We start from the raw sequence: 27725 nt of genomic DNA on the forward strand, positions 1-27725 counted from the left end.
AATTTGGACAACAGCTGTTACATGGCACACTTCGCACGTTATGAGGGACAGACAGTGGGGACGAGTTACTTTCTTTGTCTTCATCTGCTGCAGGTTCATGCTTATTGTTGTTGCAGTGTTTAAAATCTTCAAATTTAGGAAGACGGAGAGTTGGGGCTGCTGCAATGTTGCCGTTTTCTTGTTGGCTGAGAAGCGAGCTACATGCTAGATTCTCTGATTGGCAAATGGCTTTGGGATCGACGTGGGAGGTTAGGCACGAAGCAGGTGGCTGGGCAACGGAGAGTATGGACTTAGATTTGATTGGAACTTCACAGGGTGGTTTAGACCACCTCAAAGAAATTCATGGGACTAACGGCAGCGACAAGGGGCTAGGTTGTGGTCAAGGTGGAAGACCGCAGACGGCTTCTTTCTCGAGATGCAGCATGGACGATGAAGAGCATCAATCACTCAAATTTGATTGGAACTTAACAGGGTGGTTTAGACCACCCATAATAAATTCATGGACTAACAGTAGCGACAAGGAGTGGAGAGCTTATGGCCATAGAGCTTCGTCTCAAGCTCCGTCGGGTGGTCTGGACCACTTAAAAATTTACGGCAACCGCCTCCGTTTTTGCTCGGGGGAATGAGAGAGGTTAAAAAAGCAAATTGCTTCTTTTTCTTTCTTTCTGCAAAGTAGAGAGAAACAAAACAAAACACAAAGGAAAGATTGACCTAAAAAATGGATTTATACATTTTGAGTCCTTGCTTTTCCTTTTTGTCATCCACCTCTCCTCTGTACTTTTTTGTTCCCTCACTTAGAGTTCTTCGTCTTCATTTATGACTGAGAGAGATGTAAACTTTATGTGGTTATATAATTAAAACACAAACAAGGAGTTGGCTGACCTAATCGTGAAGCAATAGCCATTGGATACCAAGCGGAATGATGTAGGATGCGGTAACACCAAAGTCTTTTACAAAGCACCTAGGCGGATACAACTACTTTATGGGAAGCGTTTGTTGTGTATTTAGGGTTTGCAGGGACCTTAGTATTTATATTGGCTAAGGTATTAAGGTTCCGTCCATAAAGGAATCCCAAATCCTACTTTTTTAGCCTATCGGTTAGGTATCATAATCACATAAAATCAAGGATTTCATCAATCTTACTTGTATTACAAGACACCTAATATAAGATTGATATCTTTAGGAAATCAAATTACAATATCTACATTAGTCTCCAATATTACATTCCTATTATATGTTGTAGACCATTTAAAGTTGATTTACATCAGAATAAATCCAACAAGAGATTCTTGCTCGCTTCTCACTTCCTCCGCACTTTGTCTTCTGCAAACCTTCTTGAGTTTCAGCAGAGTTTTGGTTCTCCTTTCGCTGCTTCTCTCTACTATCTCTCAGCCGTTTGCCCTCTCTCCCTTTGCTTCGGCTTAATGCCTTTTATAGGCAAACTGTGGAAACGGAAGTTGTGGTTAGTGGGTGAGTGCTACCACGTACTCTGCATATTGGGATACCCGTAGAAAACCACCCACGTCTCCAATTGTGAAGTGATGCTATTATCCCTTATATATATAGGAAATAAACAACCTCCATATTGTTTTCACTCCTTAAAAATAGGCACTTGCAATCCCCACATATCTCCACATCCACTCCACTTCTTTTATATTTTTACTTTGTGAAAATATATGGTTCAACAGACATAAAGGGGATTCCGCTTCACTGTTCATGAAGCAATATATATATATATATATATATATATATATATATATATACTTGCATCTTTGTATTGATTGTTTCTTATCAAGTATTAATCAGATGATGCTCTTAATTCTATTTTTGAGCCAAAAAATGCAAAAGTACTAAATTTTACACGATTATTATGTGGTCATAAAATGGTAAATACGAGATCACTATCATATCCCACCCCAAATATAATTGTTCTGAAACTCGTCACGCATGAACATATATGTTATATACATAAGCTAATTTGGACACATGCCGAAAATTCTTGATCCGAACCAGAAAATAACTAAAAAGGCACACACATCGACACACGCACACCAGAATGGAATGGAATATACGGCGCTCCACAGTGAGTTATATATACATAATTTATATGATTAAAAATTTAATAAAATAAGATCAATAAAATTAAGGGTTAGAAATATTATTTTAATTTTTTTGTGGTGTCAAAAGCCCATGGGAAACGACATTTTTGCCGACTACAATCGTTTTATAGTAGTATTAGTCAATTTAATTAATAATAAACATTAAAAGGTCAATTAATTTCTCTTTCAATTCAACTAAAAATTTTCATAAAAAATGAGATCGACCGAGATGACCAACACACTGTGTGTAAATATAAAAGATTTAAAAAAAAATCTCTACTAATTAATAAAACACTCATTGTCAACCAAAATTTTATGAAACTACCAGTTTAACATTCTAATTAAAACAAAACATTAAAAGGTCAATTAATTTCTCTTTCAATTCAACTAAAAATTTTCATAAAAAATGAGATGGACCGAGATGACCAACACAATGTGTGTAAATATAAAAGATTTAAAAAAAATCTCCACTAATTAATAAAACACTCATTGTCAACCAAAATTCTTTGAAATTACCAGTTTAACATTCTAATTAAAATAAAACATGAATAAGAAATATAGAGTAGAAATGTAATTTCACACAATCAAATTTTTTTTTTTCCGAAGGCGGAAGAGGAGTAGAGGAAAATGGAAGAGGAATACGTGAAAGCTTTTTACTCCATGCTGCGTTGGTCAATAATTCGATTAGCAACATCAGATCCCCATTTGACCTTCTAGAATCTCATCATTAGCAACATAAGATGGCAACAAAACGGAATATTGGAATATTAGAATATTAGATCCCCATTTGACCTTCTAGAATCTCATTATTGGTTATGCATGTAATAGCAAAGTATATAGATTTTATGATTTGAAAAATCGTGTCATAATTGAGTCACTTGATGTTGCTTTTTATAAGAATAAGTTTCCTTTTAATCTTTGAAAAAGTGAGGGTTCTAATTATTCCAGAATTTATGAACCTATTGTAGAACATAGTGAACATATGTGAAACCCCGCCCTAAATTAATTGTAATTTCATATTAACAGGAATTATGAGATTACCATTTTACCTCCCTATCCATCACCCTATCCGGATCCCACTTTCCTTTTTAGATTTTATGTTATTATTTTATAACACTCTCTCTCTCTCTCTCTCTCTCTCTCTCTCTCTCTCTCTCTCTCTCTCTCTCCTTCCCTCCTTACCACGTGGCACCACCTCCACCTCCTATCTCCCTCTCTCTTCTTATCTCCTCTTCCCTGAGTCACTCTCTCTCGCGCACACTCTCTCTCCCTCTCCCCGAACCTACACACACCCACACACCCGAGACAACGACGGTCGACGACACCACCCTCCACACTGTGTGTAAATATAAAAGATTTTAAAAAAAATATGAAAGAGAGAAGCAGAAATGTGGAATTTTTTTTATAAATTAGGAACTCTATATGCTGTGATGATATGTGAATGAAGGAAGAAACGAAACATCCAATTTTTTCTGTGTAAATTACTTTAATACCAATGATTTATTTTATAATAATTGCAATGAATGAGTGTAATAATTTTTTTTTTATATAAAAGGGATAACTAATGGCAATCCATGATTATCTATCGCTTTCAAAGGCCAAGAATAAATAGTATAAACAAACAAGAATATCTTCAAAAAATGGAAATAAGTTTCAAGCGCGAAAGACATATTTTCTTTTGCCACTGTTGTATTACCAAAATATAAAAAATTCAGAACTCTTTTTAAGCTCATTTAAAATTGTTTTTAAAATAACTGAAAACGCATTTTGTTAAAATGTTTTTGTAGCTCATCTAGTAAACATGCAAGTGCATTCTAAAAAGCGAAACTCAAAAACTTTTTTCAAAAAAAAAAACCCCTCTAAACATGCCAAAAAAAAAATTAGAAGTCGTTATCCTTTAGCTGTTTGGATATTTAGGGTCACTATTATTCTACTCCACTTCTTTTATATTTTTACTTTGTGAAAATATATGGTTCAACAGGTCATATAAAGGGGATTCAGCTTCACTGTTCATGAAGCGAGATATATATATATAGTGACTTGCGTCTTTATATTGATTGTTTCGTATAATGTATTTAGGGAGAAAAATCAACAACCTTCATATTGTTTTCACTCCTTAAAAATAGGCACTTGCAATCCCCACATATCTCCACATCTACTTCACTTCTTTTATATTTTTATTTATTTATTTTTACTTTGTGAAAATATATGGTTCAACAGACATGAAGGTACCATGTATTTAGGGATTTAAAATCAACAGCCTCCATATTATTTTCACTCCTTAAAAATAGGCACTTGCAATCCCCACATATCTCCACGTCTACTCCACTTCTTTTATATTTTTATTTATTTATTTATTTTTACTTTGTGAAAATATATGGTTCAACAAACATAAAGGGGATTCAGCTTCAGTGTTCATGAAGTGATGTGTGTGTGTGTATATATATATATATACATACACACTAGCCTCTCCGCGTGCACTAATGTGCGTGCGAGAGGCATTTTTGCATAAAGTAATGATTTAAATGTTATTTATGCAATTGTCAAACAACATGGGATTTTGGATGCAAGTTCCTACCTAAAGTCCATGAACAATATTAAGTAGATGTAAATAAAAAAAGAGTAGATGAAAACATTAAGTACTCGCCCAAACTACTATAAAAAAACAGTAAGTAGACATGCCAACGGAAGAGCTGACACCTATACAAAGGTGTTCGTACTATAAAAAGGTAGTATTTTGTATGTTCCTACCTTTTTATGCGAGAGGTATTTTTTTATCACGGGTGCTACGCGTTGTGTCTTAAAATAAAATATATCATACATTGAAAATAAAAGGAAATAAAACATAATTAACACGAATGTAAAATGCATGAGAAAAAAAAAGGACTTTGCACGTACGAAAGCACGTTAGAAAAGGCTAGTAATGAATAAAGAAAGAAATACAGCAAGGAACCAAGATACTTCATATGTATCATCTTTTCCTTGCCATTTATCTTATTAAAATTTGCTAAAAATGAGTTGATACGTTTGTGGCTTCATAGTATAATATATACTATTTTTTCCTGACATATATGTTACACTTTCCCATTCCACCTGCAAATTGCTTTGTCAATTCAATAGCGCCACAACACTAATGCTTGTTTCCATAACTGCAAACGGAGTTTTTGAATGAGAATATGAGTTGAGGTGTAAATTGCATTATAGTATGTAGTAATTAAAATGTACATACATTGACAAAAAATAAGAAAAAAAAAATAGTCATATCCAAAGGAAAATGGATCATTTGTAGCTTTCTTCACAGTTTTTTTTCTTATGGGATTTTTCTTGTATTGTCTTTGCAAGCATGGAACTGACAACATTGTATACGTGTTATTATTCTCAATAGAATGCAAATTTCATTCAACTTGGAGAAATACTATTTGAGCAGCCAACCTTAAATCCTGCTCCACTACACTCATTTATGTATGACCAAATCACTTGTCATAGATATTGCATTGCATTTTAAACATTTGTACATAATATTTTAATTGGTATTGACAATGAAATAAAAACATTAGAGATGACCACCTCAATTATTCTAAAATCTTGAATTAACATAAAGCAATGATACAATTAGAGTACCGATTGTTAGGCATTTAGAAGAAAAATAATAAAAATGAATCATTCCAAACACCAACAAAACGGAAAAGAGAACCGAAAAAATGTCCTAAATCTTCAAGTTCCTCAGCCAAGCAATCCTTATGCAGTATCGCAAGTCAAAAGTTTTTTACGCCTACATAGAATTTTGTCCACAAACCATGTAATTCATATTGCATTCAAAAAAGGCTTTTTCATATAAAAAAAAGTACATAGCAAATAATATACAAATTTATAGCTAGAAAAATAGTGTGCACACTTACAATGGAGAACGTCTAAAATTGAACTAAGAGAAATTAAACTATCCAATTATTATTGCAAACAGGTTGGCAATCAGTATTAAGAAAAAGCTGCTTGACGGAAGACAATGATCTTTGTTCTTCAATCCAACAAGAAAATGAATAAAGTTTTAGACATAGCTTACCAAAGGAAAAAATGCAAAACAAAGAGTCATTTACTCGTCAACCTGTCACAAATTTGTGCACTTTTTTATTGTCTCCAAGTATATTTTGGCTCTCCCTCTAAATCGCTTTCTCTATCCCCATGTAGTTTATATTTAATTAATTCCTAATCACATTTGTTATATATAGTTTATACAAATTGGAATTTATAAAGACTTACAAATTACAATGCCAAGTTGTCGACATATATACTTGAGCATCTCTGATCTTCATACCAATCGTCTTTGTTTCGAAGTCTTAGTAATTTGCACACCACCGTCACCTCAGACCTTAATCGAAGACCGCGTCAAAAAAGAAGGGGCCGCGTTCCATCGTTAAGGGCCAGGGGAAAACAATTTTTGGTTACAAAGAAACCAATCAAACTTCATATCAACCGCATAAAACCCCATATAATATGCATATTGTTATTCAATAAATCCTGAACAAAGTGAATTAGGATTAAACAATTCGATGTTGAAGAAGCATCAAATGAGATAAGGTGGACCGGCACCTATAAATTACATTAAAAAAGAAGCATAGATGAAGAAACACCAAATTGCAAGGTGGACGAAGAAGCACATACAAAAAAAGAGGGGTACGTGAAGTTGAGTGGGCACACACACAGACACGCACACCAGAGTGGAATGGAATATACGGCGCTCCACAGTCCACAGTGAGTTATATATACATAATTCATATGATTAAAAATTTAATAAAATAAGATCAATAAAATTAAGGGTTAGAAATATTATTGTGTGGTGTGGTGGTAACGTGGATTAGGCAGGCCAAGCCAGCCAATGAGCCGTCGTGCATATGACGAAAGTTGACATGAGCATGCAGCAGCCGCAGCAGCACCGCCAAATGAAGGACGTGTGCTACTTGACTCTTGACAGCGACCTCCCTTGGCCACTTCGAATTCGAAACCTCCAACAGTCACCACCCACCGCACATATAATCTTAACTTTATTATTATTTGCTTACCCACTTGATACTTACAGCGATCAAATAAGCCACACTTTACAAAAAAAGTGAATTTGTATAAACAGACACTTGTTACAACTCAATTTACAAATTTTATTCCAAAAAGTCTTTAACACATACGATACCTATTGTACGAGGTTAATGTAAGATGGTTATACGATATCGTCGAAAATTCTATAATTTACTTGTATGTGGGATGCACCAATGCATTAGTTAGATAGCTAAATTTACATTTGACAATCTCAATTCACCAATTGAAACAAGTTCTTCTTAATTAGTTTTGTGGTATATTTTGATTATGATGAGAAAGTAAGTCCATAGGGATATTTGTTTCTAAGGATCATGGTAACATCAAATAATTAAAAGAAAGAATAACCATGGAATGCCATGGATGACGCAAATGTGTCATAATGTCAACATAAGTTAGTTAGGGTTTATTACTGATGATAGGGTCATTGCAAACTCTAACATAATTAGTTTAGCCATCATGTATACTCACAGTCTGCAAACTATAATTATGAATACATCCCTGTGAAAATATAGAAACGTTGTTGATGCATAAAATCTGGTCGAAAGAAACTGCGATAATTAACATAATTTTTCATGAAAATATAAAATACGGTGATTGATAGAGAGAGACTGAGAAAATCACTTCTCAAATGTTAATAGTAAACACAGAGAAAGTGAATAATTAAGGACATCTCATGGTCAAAAAAGGAAAGTTGAAGGGTCGACGACCTAATTTGGGTTATGGACACACATGGGTCCACGTGTGAATGGACACGGCCGAAAATGAATCGTTTGAGCCGCATTTGTACTCCATTGTGTTGTTTATCTCCAGCAGCGAGGTTGAGGTGGTTGTCGACGGCGGTGTAGTTGTCTGCTGCGGCTGGGAGTTGTCCTGTGATGCTTTCTGGCTGTAAAATTGCACAATATTCACAGTCAGTACAATTACCGTTACAAAAATAAATACGATGCAAAAATAATGTGACGAGTTTTGGAGTGTGTGTTGAGCTTTAATTAATTAAGAAAGGGAATCGAATCTCTAGATTTCGAAAGAGCATCGGGATATGCGTTTTGCTCCGGCATCAGAGACAGCATGTAGAATTCTATGAGGAATGAGGACACTCTTCGGGAGGATTCTGGAGATTTTTAATTTGTATCCGTTTATCGTATATCGTGCGATTATAAATTATTTTAATATTTTTATTTAAAATTAAATATAAATAGTATTTAATGAAAACGATTTGAGGATCTTGGACTATCCTTATTCTTCTATAAGTGCACCACTTTACCACTTTATTTGAAAAGACCGTTTTTACCTCCATTTGTTTAATCTATTTGGTGGCTGACACAAAATTCTCTGCGACCTTTATAATATTAATATTAAATTTGAGAGGTGGCATAGTTCATATATCATCTTAAAAGAACGGGACTTGGATTGTCTGCCCTCCCATTTCGATGCTCTTTTCGTATCCTTCTGTTTTGTGTGGTCACGGTTAAGTCACGTTAATATTTTATATTATTTTTTATAAAAATAATAAAACAAAAAAAAATAGTAATATAAAATATTGACGTGGCTTAACGGTGATCACACAAACAAAAAAGCACGAGAAAGGCATCGAAATGGAAGAGTAGACAATCTACGTCCAAAAGAATGCCCGTAGCATTTCTCGATGAACTAATTTTAATATTTCTATGAAATATGCGTGCGGAGGTGACAATATATTTAGTTAATCAGTTAAAATGATAGGGTCGGCGGGAAAGGCGTCCTTTTTTACCGCCGTCCCCTTTTTAGTGCCCATCACTGATAATGACTAGTGACCCTTGGGATATTCCGTTGAGTTACGTAACGTTTCTATTGACAGGCTTTATACGAAGCTAATCGGAGGACGAAACTACCTTATGACGGTCGAAAAAGGAGGGAAGCAGAATGTAAGGGATAATTCCGCAGATTTACCTGGTGCTACGCGATGGGCAGAAGATGATGGTGTAGTCGCCACCGGCGCATGTGAAGGTGCTGGTCTTGTCGTCGTAAGCGTAACTGTATGCGCGCGGGCATGCGCTCTTGAAAATCTGAGAGTATTGAGAGGGCTTGCAAGTGTCGGGTGAACCGTAGGCGCCGCTACAACAGTACTGCGGCTTGCCGAACGCCTCGCACGCGCTCTTGCACGCGACTGCTTCAGCTCCGTCGGCACCGGTGACCTTGAGCTCGGAAGGGCAGCTGGCGTTGAGGTCGGTAACACAGCCGGTGTTCGTACACTTGGTCCCGGTTCCGCCATTGGGGACCACCAGTATAGGGAGGTTGTACCCGTCTACGAGGCTGACGTCGAAGAAATCAAGCCCGCCGGCGCCGTCGAGTGTGAATTCAGCGACAGTGGCGGGAGGGGCGGCTCCGTTGCCGGAGCATTCTAATTTTCCTGAGCCGCAGTCGGCGGTGAGGCAGGAGAATTTACCGGCGGAGTCGTGGGAGCAGAGAGTTCGGCCCCAGAAGCGGCCGCCCCACGAGGCTGGTGCGGAGATAGTTTTCGTTTCGCCCTTTTCGAGGGCGAAGCCGGTGGTCGGAAGAGGTGAGACGCCGGCGTTGGTGAGAATGCCCGGCCACACTGTGTAGTCGCACTTGTTCTCCATTGTGAATGTCCTTGAAACAACACCTGCATGTTAATAAAACAGAGCAAAATTCGTACACAAATTAACAAAATTGAACCCAGAATTATAATAAAGCTGGAAATTTAATAGGGATTAGAGATTATTACCTGATGTTTGTAGGCCGAGGATGGTTAACAGAGAAATTAACAATGATGGTAATCGAGCCATGGATTCAAAGCTGGGATTTGGAGAGAGAGAGACAGAGAGAGAGAACAGAGGAGAGGGTGTGTGCGATTTTCTGAAAAGGTAGGAGGGAAGAGTATTTATAGAAGAAAAGGGCAGAAGAAGAGGTGAAAGCTTTTAACTTTGCGTCTCGCATTCCATGTTAAGGAAAGTTTTTCACTTTTTACTTTCTGCCAGTGTTTTTTGTTTTTGTTTCCAAGAATCAGTTGGAAAATCAATTTTAAGTAGGGATAACGTTGAAAAGGGGCCGAACAGTTCTCCTCAAATTCCAAATAGTTTTTATCCAATTAGGGGTAATTCTACTCTACAACAAAATGAGTTAAAAGTTGATTTGGATAATTTTGAGAGAGATCCCGTGTTGGAGAAGTTATGTTTTTATTTAAATAATACTAGCATTTGACTACATACTTTGTGTGTATGAACACATTTTTTTAGAAAATAAGAAAGACAGAAAGAGAACATGGGAGAGTGAGAGGTTTTTGTTTTTGGTTTTTTTATTTTTTATTTTTTATATTTTAAATATTAGAGATAACATCACTGTAGGTGAGGTTTCAATAAAAACAGTAAAATTTGGACTTGTGAAATTACATAATTACCCATCATTTTGTGTGTGATAGAAGACTAAGTTATCTTTTCACTATTTTTTTATTGACAATGAGGGTTTCATTAATTAATATGTGTGCGTATATATATATGATTTGTTTTATTAGAATTAAATATATATATATATATATATATATATATATATAACTATCATTAGGAGTAATTTCCATTCGTAAATATATTGGAGACAGACGTGAGGAAGTTTCTTACTTACAAATTTGACAATGAGGGTTTCATTATTTTTTTATTGACAATGAGGGTTTCATTAATTAATATGTGTGCGTATATATATATGATTTGTTTTATTAGAATTAAATAAATAAATAAATATATATATATATATATATATATATATATATATATAACTATCATTAGGAGTAATTTCCATTCGTAAATATATTGGAGACAGACGTGAGGAAGTTTCTTACTTACAAATTTGAGATGCCATATAGAGAAGAAGATCACGTCCACCTACATATATAATCTATCCGTTTTGATTTTTACGTTCTGGTTTATTCAGGATTTCTAGCATCTAATTCTTAATCCTTCAACATCTATTTCTTTACTTTGTATATAAATATAAGTCCCGAGTATCAATGTTCAATAGATATAGAGAATACTACAAGTTTATATGTAATTTTTGAAATTAAGTTTTTATAGCAACATATCGAAATGGTGCAAGTTCGAAGGTTCTTCCATTGTGCAAGGAAGAATCTTATCAGAAGAAAGTTATGAGCTGTTTTATCATGGAGACGACATGGTGTTTGTGAACTGTTTGCACACTTTGAGCAGAGCCATGAAATGTCTTAAAGAGAGCGACTTAGTCCGCGACTCATCCCAATAATTATTCATTACTCAAGACTTCTACATTTTCCAAGTAACTTCGTTCCTTTGTATTTTGGTTTGCAACACCCCGGACAAAGAATTCCAATTAAGTGTTATCCTTCAAATATTCGAGATGAGCATATATATTGATAGATCCTTTTAGAACTAAAGATCTTGATTTTCCATCCACTTTGCTTTCAAATATATAAAACCTAGGTCATTCGAAGAACCAGTGCAAACAGTCGTTGCCGGCTAGCTTTTCTTTAATTAACGCACTTTAAGACATCTAAGGTCAACATTGTCTCATCAAAACACTTCTGTCTGACTAACAGTACATACCCACCTTCTAGATTCTCCATCCCAAATAACGACAACATAATATCATCTACAAAAGGGATCCCGGCTCGCGGCCATCATGTTCGAGCCATACAGCAGCTTTAATGCGACCTATGTACACAATAGTCAATAGCTAACAGCCAGCCCTTAAGAGTTCTAATTAATCAGGGAACTTGGGAAGATAATCTTTTCCTTAAAAATCTCTAATTTATCATAACAAATGTAGTAAAAAAAATGCAATTCTTATAAAGAAACTAGCAGAGAGCACACACACAGAGTGTGTGAACAACCGCTCATCTTCTCAAACTATCCAAAAAACATCATGATTTCACTTACCCGTATAAAAAAATGATGGTAAAACAATTTCTCTTAATAAATACATATTTTATCTTAGTATTACATAATTACTGTTTTGAGAAAAAGAATAAAGCTGCTTTGAATCGTCCGGAAGCTCCCAAATATCTAATTTCTCATGGTCCTATCTTTACTATGTTTGTACAAAAATTTCCTAGTCATTTCTTTTTGAAGAAATGGGAGTTGGTTATCAAGAAGTCTTCGGTTGACGTCACTACATATTAATTTAATTGAAACTGGAACAAACCAGATTCGATCTGAAAAATGTACCAATGGTATGAATGTATACATATAAAAATACAGACATATATATCATTTAAAAATTAATCGATGCATGGCACTGAAAAAAATAGTGTTTGTTTGAATTGGGGTCGTCCCTTCGGCTCCAGCTGGGGTAGGCCTTCAGCAAACTCATCCTCCATGTCCTAAATATCCATATTCTGAAAACCCTCCAGCTATGTTTTATAATTGTTCCCACAAACTATTATTCATAATCACTAGCAGAGAGCACATACTTTGTATGTGTGAACAATTTTTCTTAATAAGTGTTTTTTTTTTCTATACTATTATATTAAGAGAAGCCTCATTGTCAAATTTTTCCCCATTTTTTCCTATTTTGTCCTCCTTGTGTAAATATTATGTATCAAAAGTGAGGGTAAAATTGGAAAAATAAGTATACGATTGTTATTTTCTCAAAAAAAAAAGAAGAGGGTAAAATAGGGATATGATTGTCATTTTGTCAAAAGATACAAAATTACTATTTTGCCCTCTTTTTTGTTAACATTGTGTATCAAAAGTGAGAGCAAAAAGGGGGCAAAAAGTTGACAAGCCCTCTTCTCTTAATAGAATAGATAGATATAGATATAGATTTGCACCAATAATATAGTGTGAGTGATTAGCTATCCATGTGAGTGAGTGAATTTTAGTCTTAGCGGTTCATGTGAGTGAGTATTTTTTAAAGCATCTCCAAAGAAGATGTCAAAATATCCAAATCAACAATAACGGTAACAAATGACAGTATTAATGTTTTCCAACCGAGAAACCAAATCTGATGTGGCATGATAAGGAATGACATATCTCCCCCTTGATGCCAAATTTGACAGCACTTTCAATTTTTTTAATTAATTATTAAATGCTTTTTATTAGTTTATTATTGGTTTAAAGCATTATCCTTTTGTTTCTTTTCATTCCCAATGCAAAAAAAAAAAATATATGAATTTTTATTTTATGTTTAACATTTGACATATCGGTTGGAGAACAAAACTTTAAAAAATGTCAAAATACCACGTAAACTTTCAAATTTAAATTTTAAGTTTAAAATTTGACATTTCATTTGATGATAATTTTAACCGTCTATAAATTTAAAAGATGAGAGTCAAAGATAATAGTCCATGCATGCCAGTCCTTTGAAAAAATGAAAAAGAACAAGAACAATTGCTTTCGCACAAATTGGACAATGACAGTTCAACAGATCCATTGTTATCATACTAATCACAAGCCGGCGCAAAAAAAAAGGATAAAAAATGGGCACTAAAGTAGTTTAAAGTATATATGCTTTATAATAAGACAGGTTTAACAAAACACTTATGTACTATTCATTTTTAACGAAAAATCATGTTTATACATTTTTCTGGTACTATTCACTATACCTTTAAAAATGATTTTTCATTAAAATGGAAATTTTTTTTAGACTTTTAGTTAGTTTTCCTTTATAATAATTAATTAATTTTTATTGTTGGAATAATAATTAACTAAGAAAATGCAAAAGAAGGAATATATCAAGGACAAGGGCAATGTCACAAGTCTCTCTAAGCGACGTATCAGTGCAAAAATGCCTAAAGTATGTGATTATACTATCAGTTACATTCCCTAATGAAATATATAGTATGTGATTATATTTGATAATTGCATAAAGTAAAATTTGTATACGTAACTGAAAGTCTATGCAGCCCATTTAGATTAAATCCTGATAATCTAGCAGAGTAAAACTAGATTCAAGAGATTTTGGTGGTGCTTGAAATGCAGTCATGCTCAACTAAAAAAAAGTAAAGCTATGATTTCATTGGGGAATCTTCTTGTTATAAATTTTGGTTTTTTTTTTTACCAAAAAAAGTAAAGCTATGCTTTCACTTTTACTCCTTGATCGATTTGTGCTTTCTGCGACAAAGAAATGGCTCAACATTTAACACCCATTTGCTTTGTCTACGTGTACTGCTATCAGCATCACTGCAAGACAGGAGTGTGTAGGGATTGTAAATGTCATCTTTCTCTTATGCTCTTATAAGAAAGGAGTGTGTAGTGATTTCTTTGGCGTGTTAAGTTTGAACTTGTCAATACACTCAATTTTGATTCGGAATGACCCAAATTTATTATAATTAACAGAATATAATATCACTTAGGTTCGATTCTTGCAAAAGACGAATTTGAACCACAGTATTGTTAACCCATTATGAGGCTAAGCCCACCCCCTCTCTTTGTAGATACTATCAATTATTCAAAAAAAAAAAAGGATATAGACTGAGACTTACAATTGAATTTGTTCAGTAATCCTATTATAAATGGGTCTAGATATGTATCAAGATTGATATGATTCAATAATAATATGATTCAAGTCAGTATAACATATTATCTATTTTCTATATATATATATATATTTTGTTGAACTCTATATATTATTTGTTAGGTATTATACTTTGTAAGTAACCTTATTAGAACTATCGGATTATCTAATGAATAATATACAAATACAATAATGTTACTTAAAAAAAATTAATTCTTAAATTAAATTCGATAATGATCTGATTTAATTTGGATCAAATATAGATTGACAAGTCAAATTTGATAATCCTATTATAAATGAATGCGCATATGAATTAAGGCTAACACAATCCAAATTCGACTATTTTACAAGTCTTATCTTAATCGTTATTACATGTGAAGCGATGATGCATTGCTGGCTATGTAACTTACCAAGTACCAGGGGATGATAAGTGGTAGGGTAAGAAGAAAATATACCCTTTTGAACATACATTGCATACATGTTTCAACAACCCTAGCTGAAATATAATATTATTCCAAAAGTCACCACTTGCATTGCATCGTGGTTTATATTACATATACTAGGTCCTAATCAAAGGGCACTCATAAGGCGGTGTTTTTTGTTTTTGGGAAAAGTAATGATATTCATGTAATATTTTTATACCATATTTTCATATCACCTTAAGTGTCATTTGATGTAGATAGACACATCATTTGAATTAATTAGATTTTTTAATTTAGTTCATTATTTAATAAATTAATAATTAAGAAAAACTAGTTAATTAAATGATGATTGTGGTATACGAGGAGTCTTTCTCTTTCCTTTCATTAGGTTTTGCAAATTTTTCAAATGATGTGGCTGTCCACATCAGATGCCATCTAAAGTGGTATAAAAATGTGGTATGAATTGCATTACTCTTTTGGAAAACTCATAATGCGTTGTTAATGGAACAAACGAATCTCAATAATCAGACGGTCCAGATCCATCCTACTCAGGCCATCTCCAACCGAAGGCTGGCCAGAGGGCTCGTTTGAGCCCTCTAGCCCTCCAAGATTCCCTAAGATATTAATATTTTAATGAACAGTACAGGGCCATATTTGCCTCCGTCTCCAACCGAGGGCCAGATGGCCAAAGGGCTCATTTTAGCCCTGTCACAAAAAACCGTCTCCAACCGAGGGCCAAAGGGCCATAGGGCCAAACATAATTTATTATTTAAATTTAAAAACTACAACAACTTAAATTTAAAAACAACAACTTATATTTAAACACTACAAATTAAATTTAAAAACAACATTAACTTAAATTTAAAAATTACAACGACTTAAATTTAATATCCATAATCAATATTATCTTCATCATCCGCCATTGTAGGAGTATAGTCAGAGATAAACAATTGCCGCTGAGCCATAATTTTTTTTTTTCCTATCAAAATAGGCCTTACTCATTGGAGTGTAATTCGAAGTGTTCATTTCCATATTCTTATCATCCATCTCTTCTTGTATTTGTTTGGCTCGCTCTTCATGTCTACACTTCCTTTCTTCGGCCTCACGGGCATTTTGCTCCGCCAGTAATCGAAATGAGGCCGCCACTTCATGTTGAGCGGCGTAATCAGCATTTGCCTTGCCCTTTTCCCTCAACCTTCGAGCCTTGTTTCGTCCCATAGGCCTAGGTAAAGAAATTTCGGACGGAGTCGGATTTTCTACCCTTGTTTGTTGAATGGTAGGAGATCCATCTTCATTCATATCTACAGATGGGGATGCAGCTTCCAAAGGATCCACTCTATGTTGAGGTGGATCTTCAAATAACACCCACCCTTTACAAATTTCCCAACAACCGTGAAATTGAAAGGGTTTTGAGCTGCCCTCCATATACAATTCCTCCGCTTGACGTACCTAGAAAATATAATTAAAAAAATTTTAGGAAATTAATTCACGAAATTAATGTAATATAATTAAACATTTAAAATAAACTGTAAAAACACTAACTTCGTCATAGTAATTGGCGCCGCTTTCATGTCTACTTGCTGCTGCTAATAGTGCTTGATGCCATTTATTCAAACTTGGATGAAGATGTTTCTTCCATCTTGAAGAACAACTTTCATGGTTTCGGGTATTCGGTGGAATGGTGCCTTCGTAGAACTCTAAGTATTTTTTGGACACACGAGTCCAAACACCTTCACTTGTTTGAGAAATCCCCCTCACACTATCTTCTGAGATCCATCTATAAGCCTTGCAAAGAGCTTCATCTTCTTTTCGGGTCCAAGCCCTACCTTTCATTGCAGATGAGGCCATTTTTTTTTTGAAAAAAAATGAAGGAAATATTGCAAATGAAATGAAGAAATATTATAGATGAAGGAAATATTGAAAAATTGAAACAAATATTATAGATGAAGGAAATATTGGAAAATATATTGAATGAAATATTGAGAAATATATTGAAGGAAATATTGAAAAATATTGAAGAAGGAAATATTGCAAATGAAGTGAAGAATTGAAAGAACTTCACCATATTTATAGAAAAAAAAAATGTTTAAAATAAACTAAAAAAAAAAAAAAAAAAAAACCAACGGCTAGCTGACTCAGCTAGCCGTTACATTCAAAAATATTTCAAACTATTAGTGTCGGTTATAACCGACACTAATAGTAGAACTATTAAAAAAAAAGCTCTTCAATGCTGTCGGTTTTAACCGACAGCAATAGGAAACATTAAAAAAAAAATAGCCAGCCACCTCCAGCCCTCCAGCCCTCTCCGATCCCGTGGGGCCCTCCCAGATTCCAGAGCCCTCTGGCCTAGCCCTCGGTTGGAGACGGTTTTAGGGCTATTTTCGGCCCTCTGGCCCTCTGGACCCTTCGGTTGGAGATGGCCTCATGATCTACAAAAGGGATCCCGGCGCAGCCAGCCTTTAGAGTTCTAATTAATCAGGGAACTTGGGAAGATAATCTTTTCCTTAAAAATCTCTAATTTATCATTACAAATGTACTAAAAAAATGCAATTCATATAAAGAAAATAGCAGAGAGCGCACACTCTGTGTGTGTGTGAACAACTACCCACCTTCACTCACGTTCTCCTCAAGCGCAAACACTTCAGTTCATTCAAACTATCCAAAAAACATCATGATTTCACTTACCTTTATAAAAAAATGATGGTGGGACAATTTCTCTTAATAAGTGCATATTTTATAAAAGAGAATGAAAAAATGATGGTGAGACAATTTCTCTTAATAAGTGCATATTTTATCTTAATATTACATAATTACTGTTTTTGGTCATCCTTATGTAATATTTTATCTTAGTATTCAAAAGTGAGGGTAAAATTGAAAAAAGTGGGAAAAGAAATTGACAAGGGCCCTTCTCTTCATAGAATAGATACTACAGTTCTTGGTCCATGCTCTATGGAACACTTTATTGTGGTAAGTGGTAAGCCTAATGGCAGGCGAGAGACCCTTGGAGCCTTTGGACCAGCCGCATGCTTTCATTTTAAGGAAAACTAATGAAAATAACTTGAATACTTTAAGTTTTAACGAAAATGACAAAATAAAAGGTAAAGTGAATTGTATCAAGATTGACTTTTTAGTATAAAAATATGATTTTTCGTTAAAAATAAAAAGTACAAGGAACTTTTCGTTAAAGTTTTATTCATTTTATCCTTTCCCACTTTCGGTAGCAACCAAAACGGGTGAGGAGCTCATCTCGATCTTTTACCAGGATGCATGCCACTGACATGTTGCATGCCAGGGTTTAGCTAGCTACTTGTTGGTCGAAGGCCATCAACCAAATTTTATCCTCCAATAATGTGTGTTTTTTTTTTTTTTTAACAAACTATTGCTTTAATAGGTTAAATTGTTAAAAGTTAGTGAAGTGGAGGATCCGTGGGATTAAACCCGCACCATAATACAACGGGATCCAATAATGTATGTTAGGGTTATCAAATTTGTGCACCACACAACATATCACATAAATATACATTGGTATTTCGCAAACATGTCAAGGAATAATGTCATGTAACATAAGATATGTGAATAAATAAAACACGGACACATTTTTAAAAACCAATAATATAATTTTGTGAGTTTGAGTGATCCTAGTAACTGCCTAGCAATGTATACATGAGTTTAATATGACTAAAAAAGCGTGTGTCCGTATTTATACTTAAATTTGAATTTGGTTATGTATAATTTAAATAAATTAGTTTAGAATATCGTTTATTTATATAAACTACCTAACTTTATATGCCTAACATGCCTTATAGTAATGGCTTTATTAAAGCTCATTACAAGGGTGCATATGATATGAGAATCAATTAAGAAAGCATGCTAGCTATTAGTGTTCTGCGATCAATCAATTTAGTTAGATTGTGTTGGATTATATGAGAACCTTTGTGGTCCATTGGTACGTGTCAATTATGTGTGGCCGGGTTGGATTTCAACCCACTGATAACCCAACTTTTGGCTTTATTAGCTGTTAATTCATAAGGATAATTCAGGTCAACATTGTCTCACCAAAATACGTCTTCCTAGTTGTCTTATCTGTTACATACATAACAAATGGGCCAACGGCGTCGATTTGCAAGAAAGAGGCGCATTAAAAGGTTTGCTTCAACTTCCCTTGGACTGTTCTACAAAACGAGAAATTTTTTATTATGATCGAAACACGAGAGGTACATCACGTGTTTTTATATAAGCAGTGGAAAATTTTACTTTTTAAATTATTAACCTTTTAATACACATATCTCATCATTTGTATAGTGATACGTGGTATATCACCCCGTGTATCGGTCATATTGAAAAATCTCATACAAAACCTACATATATACATATATATATATATATATATATATATATATATAAAATTGTTGAACTACCACAATAATTATGAAAGAATTAGATACTATTTCCCAGAAAATATCTTACAAGAAAGCAACTGCATGCTCAGATTCATTAGTTTTTGTTGATCAGTTTACTCATAAACGCAATGGTTTTTTTAGTCAAAATGGTTTCTGAGATTGACATAACTTCTATTTGATTTCTGACATTGAAAATCGAGAGAAGTGGTTCTTAAGTTTATCCATTGTAAATTATTTTGGTCATTCTATGAGAAATCTTTCAATATCCTCGTGAAGTGGAAGGATTAGTTTGACAAAAGGGTGATATTGTCCACACACCCCTCTCAATTTCGGTTGTTAGATCAAATGAACTGAAAAAGATTAAAGGACAAAAATTAATAAGGGTTGTGTGGAAGGTAAAAATGCATGTGTAGATAGCACCACTCTTGGCAAAAATACCCTTTAAAAGGTAGAAATGTGGTTGTTCACGTGATAATTTAACGAGAATATTGACAGATTTATAACGAAATAACCAAAATGATTTACAGTGGACAAACTCAATGACCACTTTTAACGACTTTCATTATTAGAGATCAAAATGAGAAATTATGTCAATATTTAAGACCATTTTGACTAAAAAAACGTAAACTCAATTAAAATGATTAAGACCATTAATCACCATCTGAGCCATTAGCCACCTTAGACCGGAACAGTTGAAGATGGTCAGTCATATACGGTGGGTGGGAGGGAATAGTATTTATTTATAGGAAGAAAAGGGAAGAGGAAGAGCAAGGGGCAAAAGCTTTTTACTTTGCTTCTTCCATTCCACGTTGCGTTAGGAAAGTTTTTCGCTTTTTACTTTTCCAGTCTTTTATTTTTGTTTCCATGAATCAGTTGGAAAATCAATTTTAATTAGGGATAACGTTGAAAAGGGCAACTCTTTCAACTCTTTCAAGTAAATCAGAATTTTTGTTCTCAATATCTTCGTATTCAAATCGTGATTTTGTCGATGACAATTCATGCCCTCCATAGCAATTTTTATAAATTTTCTAATTTAGTGTTAGTTCTTACTTATTTTTATTGTTAGTTGATACAGATTTATTGTTAATTTGTTAGGATTTTTAGTTTTAGGTTTTTTTTTAAAGAACACTAATTAAAAACAAAGGGGCCGAACAGTTCCCCTCCAATTCCAAATAGTTCTGATCCAATTTGGGTAATTCTACACCACAACAAAATGAGTTAAAAGTTGATTTTGATAATTTTGAGAGAGACCCCATGTTGGAGCAGTTATGTTTTTATTTAAATAATATATATATATATATATATATATGATTTGTTTTATTAGAAATATTAAATATGAGTGGTGATAAATCCACCTCATTGTCTTATTTCCCCACCCACAGTTTAATAAAAAAATTTAATACCTAATTTACTTTCTTGTAAAATGACATCTAAGACCAAAGAAAAGAAAAACCCATGCTCTCTAGGTTGGCAGGTTTGTTCTTCCCCATATTCTAGAACCCACCTCTGTAAATCTTCAAAAAATAAAGTCACCATTACCTTTGACCATTTTAAATTGATCTGTTTGTTTTTGTTGTCAGTACCAGCAAACAACCTTGAAAACTAGGGTAAAGGCTTGTCTGTCCACAATCCACATACCGATTGTTGTAAGAGGCGCATATGAAGTGGAACACAATGTTCTCCGGACGGGTGCCCACTGCCCCTCCACATCAAATAATAAAAGAAAAACTAATAAAAATGATTTGAAAACTTTGAGTTTTAACGAAAGGACAAAATAAATGGTAAAGTGAATAGTACCAGGTTTGACTTTTTAGTGTAAAAATATGGTTTTTCGTTGAAGTAAACAGTACCGCGAACTTTTCGTTAAAACTCTCAATAATAAATGAAATTAAAAAGCAAGCCAAGTTGATCACTCAAAACAACATTATTGTGTGTGAAGCGTGACAAACCAATTATTGTCATTGGCTTACATTCTCTAGTGCGTGTATGTGTCTGTCCTTCTGGTCGAGTAATATGTTTCTGTCCTATTGTCTATCCCCTTCCCCTCCCTTATCCGATGGATCTTTGGCCGGACAGCCACGTGGTGCGGGAGTTTGCACGGAATAACTCCTCCTAAGCCAGGTCCTATACGATGTAATCTAATTGAGAGAACACAGGGCAAATGGACGGACTTTTAAAAACAAATCGTGAATTTCAACCCTCCGGTTCTCAGTACAAGCCCGCTAGAACGATTTTATTTCATTTCCCTGCGGGTGATAGTCAGTTCAAGCTTTGGTTTGGTATGATTTAACCCAAATCCTATGCTTCAACATTTAACACAGAACTCCCTTTATACTTCTTTTTTTTTTTTCCCGTTTTCTGTTGCAATAACTCAACTAGTAAAACTGAGGCTACAAAGCGGAGCCGGTCTGGATTAGGCCTAAAAGTTCATTGTTCAGACAATTAAATCATTCTGGACAACGACAACAAAACCACGCGGAGTCATGCCACTGGGTTGAACACCCTGGGTCAACTGCTACAAAATGATTTTGTACAACTTAAAAGGAAGATACTGGACAACACAGTTTGCACCAAAGCTCGTATAACCTATGAATTTCAACTCCTTTGCCCATGGTGGCTAACTACAATCTAGAAATACTTGGTGTGTAACGAATTACTAACCAACTTGGACTACTAAAAAAGAACTACGTTGTTATCGAGACCAGACAACGTGAATCTATGCAAGAAAAAAAAATTGCACCGTACAACCAAGAGAACAAAAACTGCATTCTTTAAGAAATATTATGTAATGACACATAAATAATGATGGAAACTAAAATATCATATATCAGTCTCTAGGCTACGTTTAGCAAGGGAAAGAAGGAACCTGGTGAGTGCCTTTTCAGCAATCACTCTCGCAGCATCAATCTTTCCCGCATTTTCCTCCAAATCAACCTTCTGCTCCAATATAGAATGCACACTTCGGACAAGTTTCCTTAGTTCCTGTCGAGTGAAACTAGCATTAGCAACACAGAGCAAGAAACAGAACACTATGCACCCTTACGATAAGGGAACAATTGGCATGAGAGTTAATCAACTGACTCAAGTGAATATAAACTGGCTGGGCTTCTACATAATCTGGTGGTTCAAGTGAATCCAACTCCATAACCAGCCCTCGAGAAGGACTTTTTATCGGGAAATCAACAGTGTCGCTTAATCAGACCATCCCACTCCATTAAGGATGTGGTGGAAAAACAGAAGTACAAGTGACCGAGGCAGCAAAGGAACTGAAAACCTTTTACACTTAGGAAGCACGTTATGACTGTTTAAACCCATTATTTGACATTAAAGACACTGGTGTCGAGATGGCATTCAACTTACCTGACGGTCAAAATCAACATTCGAAATTGAATAAACTTCATTGGTGATCTTAATGTCCTTACTGATCAGACCATCAAACCATCTGGTTGCTTCATCAATGTGAGAACCCTGCATTCGAGGCTCAAGTAATCAGATCAAATATGTCCATAAACAACTTACCAAATTTCAGCAATCTTTCTTGCACAATTTCAAACAAAGTAAATGTAACGTACCTCTTCTTCCTCCTCACAATCAGTTTCTTCCGCCTCTTCTTCGTCGGCAACATCATCAACCTCCAATGTCTCCGGACCTGATAAAGCTTGCAGCTTCCTTTCGTCGCTATCTTTTGTAGCTTGAATCAAAGCATCCATCAAGTCGGCCTCCACATCACGCAGCAGTTTCCCTTAACACGAATTGAACATATCTTTGTAAGATAAGATCACAAATTCACAATGCATGCACAAATGTAAGAAATGATTGAACTAAACAGATTCCGGGCAGGGCACAAAGTTGTTGCATCACATACCAATATAATTGAACTGCCTTCGCTTCCCTTCTCGAACATCCGGTCCTAGTTTCTGCGGCATTAACACAAACACCTTAGCTGCAACAGCTGAAATCAGTAGCTAACACTCGTTTGAACAGAAAATAATAAACTAACCAAGCACCTTCACTAGGATCACAGCATCCAACACGTCTTGGTCCAGAGAAGCCACTCTACATCCCAATCAAATTAAAATCCATAACTCGAAATAACTAAATTTACAGGGACTTTTTTTTCAAAATTTGAAGTTTTAGGGGAGGGGGGGGGGGAACCTGACAATGCGCTTGATTTGAGGGGTGGAGAAGGACGCGAGGTCCATAGCCCAACGGACGGCGCGGCGGGCGTGGCGCTTCAACTCGTTACGGCTCTTGTACGTGACTGAATCCGAATCCGAACCCGAACTGGCTGTGTTGGCGTCTTGGTAATCGGACGGTCTGAGCCCGCGTAATAGTTTATGGACGCCGCGAGTGGCCAGGTGGACGGTGGTCAAAGACGGACGACGGGAGTTGGTTCTGGTGGTGACCGGAAGTAATGGGGAGAAGATAAGGTGGTGGAAGGCGGCGTTTGAGCAGCAATGCTGCTGCCACATCGGCCATTGCCTCAGTAGCCGTCCCGCTTGAGCAGCCATCGCCCCTCTTTCCCTCTCGCTGGTGATTTGCTATACCACATGCAACACATTTTATCCTCCTTGTCTTAAAAAAAAATAAGTTAAAATCGTAGTAGCGGTCTTTCAATTTTAATTAAATTAGAGCAATATTTCATCAACTAAAAGTCTATTACCATTAGCTCCTCAATTCATCAAAACGTGTAGCTATGATCTTTTTCGTCAACTTCGTCAAAATTTTGTCAAAATGAGTTATGTTGGAATGATCATTGCTACAATTGGGTTAAAATTGAGGAACAATTTCTCCAATTTGATTAAAGTTGATGAACTATTTCTCCAGTTAGATTAAAGTTGATGAACGATTGGTAATGAATTTTTAGTTGAAGGATTATAGCTGCACGTTTTGATGAGTTGATGATCTATTGTTCCAATATGGTTAAAGTTGAGAAATTATTGCTACAATTTACTCAATAAATAAATAAATGAGCTAAGGCCCAGGCCCATTATTAAAGACTTCAAAAGGCCTACGAATCAAAATTTATCGACAAATACCCAAACACTTTCGTTGCAGGTGGTCGAAATCTATCAACAGACGATTGAGGCATGCTACCTAGATTTTCGACAGGTAATGCTAGGTTTACGAACGTAGTATACAATTTGGTCTTCCTAGTCAACAAGTTACAATGCACGCTATCGAAATTTCTCGATGGATGCTGAGGCATGATGGCGAGATTCAACGACAGTGCTCAAGTGTTATGTCGAGTATCGACAACTATCAAGACGTGTTACCGAGGTTTGTTGAGCATCATTTCCCAAGTTACTACTCATAAAAGAAAAACTAAATAAAATAATTTGAAAATAATTTAAAAACTTTGAATTTTAATTAAAATGACAAAAAAAATTTGTAAGTGCATAGTTCCAGTTCCAGAAGTGAGTTTTTAAAGTAAAAATATCATTTTCCAGTTCAGAAGTGACTTTTTAAAGTAAAAATATCGTTTTCGTTAAAGATGAACAATACCGAAAGAGTTTCGTTAAAACGACAAAAAATTATCATCGAGTACAATATACATCTTCAAAATAGATCTTACATTTCGTTATAAGCTGACATGAAATTGGGGGATATAATTTCCCCCAACGGTTCAGGCTGTAAAAATGGCGCCTGCAGCTTACAATATGTACACGCGAACACACAAGCTAGCTAGCACTTCGTCCAATCCGAACGACAGGCCAGTAGCAGGCTTTCCTAATTACACTAATTAACCATGTAATTAGCTTAATTAGGTTTGTTTAATTACAGATGATCGGAATATGTTCAGAGTGAAATGTCTGTAAATCTACCAGCACTGGTCGGTTTCCCATCTACGGCCAGTCGACGACGACATTGTTGTCGCGTAAGCGTAAGACGAAGCCACGCCTGTCCTCGGCCGTCCGATCATCATCTTGCGGTCGTAATCGGCGCGTTTTTGCTCGTCGGTGAGAGTGGAGTAAGCTTCGTGGACTTTCATGAACTCGTCCGCCGATGATTTCGCAACGTCCGGGTGCAAAACCCTCGCTAACTTCCGGTACGCCGACTTGATCTCCTGGCACGTGGCGCCGGCGTGAATCCCGAGCACGTCGTAGAGTGAGGAGCTTGATCCAATGCGGGATCGCGGCCTTTCAACGGTCGATGCGCACGAGGCGGAGACGCGGAGGGGGCGGTAGCTGACGGAGGAGGGAGGAGCGCGGGGGCCGTTATTGGCGACGGAGAAAAGAGGAGAGGAGTGGCAAGTGAAGGATGAGGAGGATAGGGAAGCCATTTTTGTGATTGTTGTTGCTTGCTTTGAAATTTGATTGGTATGAGTCGGATCTGTGGCCAAAGGAGTGGGAGTTTGGGGATTTATAGGCAGTTGGGGATAAGAAGCGTATCACGGTTAACCGTGGTTAAAAGTTGGGGGTTGGGTTAACGAAATATGAGGCTTATCCGTTTGGGAAACCGTCTGACTCAGCGCGGCGTCGGTGTCCATTCCAATGTCCAAAAATCTGACACGGCACATGGTATGGGCATTACCGTTGGATATACAGTTTAACTGTGTTGGTTTGGGTTTTGGGTTTCACTTGGTTTCTGACTAGATTTTGTATGTGTGAGGTTGACAAATGGCAACAATGCGTTGGACCTACAGGGACTTTGATAGGTTAACCAATAATGGAGTGACACCTTTTCCATCTTTAATTTTTACGAAAATTCTAGAATTTGCATATCTCATGGTCTGGAGAATTTTTTTCATGGAACGAATCATAGCGTGGTACGTCATATTTCATTATATAAGTAGAGAAAAGTTTTAATTTTCAAGTATCCCTTTCGAGCAACACTACAAATCTTTCCATAAATTAAGGGTGCAACTCGGGTGGGTTGGAAGGTCAACTCAATCCGAACCTAATTTTTACAATTCAAGGTTGGGTTCGGGATAAGTTTCATTCGGGTTTATTTGGACTAGGTTTTAATTGGATTCGGGTTTACTTGGGTTGGGTTCGGGTTGCCCAACTATTTTGAGTATAATCTTGTAACAACTTAATTTCCAAGAATTTCTAAAAAAAATTAAGCCAAGTAGCATCAAAGCTAGTTAACTTTAATTTTATAAATAAATCAAAGTTGATGAGCAATTACTTCGAGACACAAAGAATTTAGGTTTTGGAGACTAATGACTATAAAGCTTTAGGATTTATAGACTATGAATATGGGTTGACTAATCAAAGCCTCATATTCCCTAAAAACTTAAGTAATTATAAAGGGTAATTTATTAAAAATAAAAAGGCCGTTGATTTGTGGACTTAGCCCACTTAGATGTAGTATGAGCATTAATTGATATGAGTTACAATCTCGTTAGATTGAGTTTGGTTAATCAGGGTGGGGATGGACATGCAAAAGATCAACCCAACCCAACCCAATCAATGAACGGGTTGAAATTAGGTTGGGTTCGGACGGGTTATAACTAAAAAAACATGTTTGTTCAGGTTTAAAGTCGGGTTGGATATGGGCGGGTTCGGATTGGCCCAACCCAAGTTGCACCCTTACCATAAATTATGCACGTGGTGTATCACCTTGTATTGCAATAACATTAAAAAATCTCTCCATAGCATGGGTCATACAAATTAATAGTGAGATGTGTGCTCAAAGATTCAATAACCAAGAATTTAACAAATAAAATTGTTAGCAGATATTATATTATGCTCTATAATAGGTAAACTCGTTATTTTGTTACATATAGTTCTTGCAACACAATCGTTGTTCATATTAACGTCAATCTTTTATTTAAGGGCGTGTTTGTATATAAAGAGAGAAAGTGTAGCCCACCACTTTGCTCGCTTCGCTCAAAGTGATGCGCCTTGTGTTTGGAATGTCGATCCACCTTTGTTCTTAGATGATTTGTTGGTTGAGGAATATGTATGTTAAGTTTTTTTGCCTTGTTGACTTTTGTATCTAATTATCTCTCTCAATGAAGTTCTATCACATCTTTAAAAAAAAAAAAAAAAAAACACTCTAGAAGAATCAAAATATGCATCTAGAAGACTCGAAATATGCATTGTTCTTCCTTCTTATACTAAAAGTCCGCCTAGTGAAAAAAATAAAATTTGCTTTCTACAAGAGTTATTTGATAGTTTTGATTTATACAAAACGATTGGATTTTAGGCAAACAGAAAGTCAAAGGAAGAAAACCGCTGTCACACAAGAATGGGGATGTTAGACCATCTCCAATCGAAGACTGACCAGAT

General features: G+C 35.5%; 3 protein-coding genes across 11 annotated transcripts in view; all 3 read right to left on the minus strand.

The window, feature by feature from the left end:
* The window catches only part of LOC126633520 (thaumatin-like protein 1b), a 22610-nt gene extending 12543 nt beyond the window's left edge, over positions 1 to 10067 (minus strand). The window contains exons 1-3 of one of the 2 annotated variants that reach the window (XM_050304140.1): positions 9913 to 10067; positions 9117 to 9810; positions 7695 to 8073 (exon numbers count right to left, since the gene is read on the minus strand). In XM_050304140.1, coding sequence (XP_050160097.1) covers positions 7905 to 8073; positions 9117 to 9810; positions 9913 to 9973 — 924 coding nt within the window. In that variant the 5' untranslated portion in view covers positions 9974 to 10067 and the 3' untranslated portion in view covers positions 7695 to 7904. Of the gene's footprint in view, positions 1 to 7694; positions 8074 to 9116; positions 9811 to 9912 lie in introns of those variants that run through there. The other variant, XM_050304139.1, reaches the window with a different exon arrangement.
* The window catches only part of LOC126633518 (uncharacterized), a 27882-nt gene extending 3883 nt beyond the window's left edge, over positions 1 to 23999 (minus strand). The window contains exons 1-8 of one of the 8 annotated variants that reach the window (XM_050304130.1): positions 23644 to 23999; positions 23496 to 23544; positions 23354 to 23405; positions 23061 to 23230; positions 22849 to 22956; positions 22355 to 22470; positions 16631 to 16910; positions 15837 to 16537 (exon numbers count right to left, since the gene is read on the minus strand). In XM_050304130.1, coding sequence (XP_050160087.1) covers positions 16025 to 16537; positions 16631 to 16910; positions 22355 to 22470; positions 22849 to 22956; positions 23061 to 23230; positions 23354 to 23405; positions 23496 to 23544; positions 23644 to 23999 — 1644 coding nt within the window. In that variant the 3' untranslated portion in view covers positions 15837 to 16024. Of the gene's footprint in view, positions 1 to 15836; positions 16538 to 16630; positions 16915 to 19079; positions 19261 to 22241; positions 22471 to 22848; positions 22957 to 23060; positions 23231 to 23353; positions 23406 to 23488; positions 23545 to 23643 lie in introns of those variants that run through there. The other 7 variants (XM_050304131.1, XM_050304136.1, XM_050304132.1 and 4 more) reach the window with 7 other exon arrangements.
* A 1002-nt stretch (positions 24000 to 25001) lies between these two features.
* LOC126633522 (chaperone protein dnaJ 11, chloroplastic-like) lies at positions 25002 to 25841 on the minus strand. Its single transcript, XM_050304141.1, has one exon. The coding sequence runs from the start codon at positions 25769 to 25771 to the stop codon at positions 25310 to 25312; it is 462 nt and encodes a 153-aa protein (XP_050160098.1). The 5' UTR covers positions 25772 to 25841; the 3' UTR covers positions 25002 to 25309.
* Between the last annotated feature and the right edge of the window lie 1884 nt (positions 25842 to 27725).

This window comes from Malus sylvestris, chromosome 8, assembly GCF_916048215.2.
Source record: "Malus sylvestris chromosome 8, drMalSylv7.2, whole genome shotgun sequence".
Taxonomy (NCBI): Eukaryota; Viridiplantae; Streptophyta; class Magnoliopsida; order Rosales; family Rosaceae; genus Malus; species Malus sylvestris.

Excerpts from the sequence above, each read along its gene's own strand:
- LOC126633522 (XM_050304141.1), bottom strand. The coding sequence starts at position 25,771 with ATGGCTTCCCTATCCTCCTCATCCTTCACTTGCCACTCCTCTCCTCTT.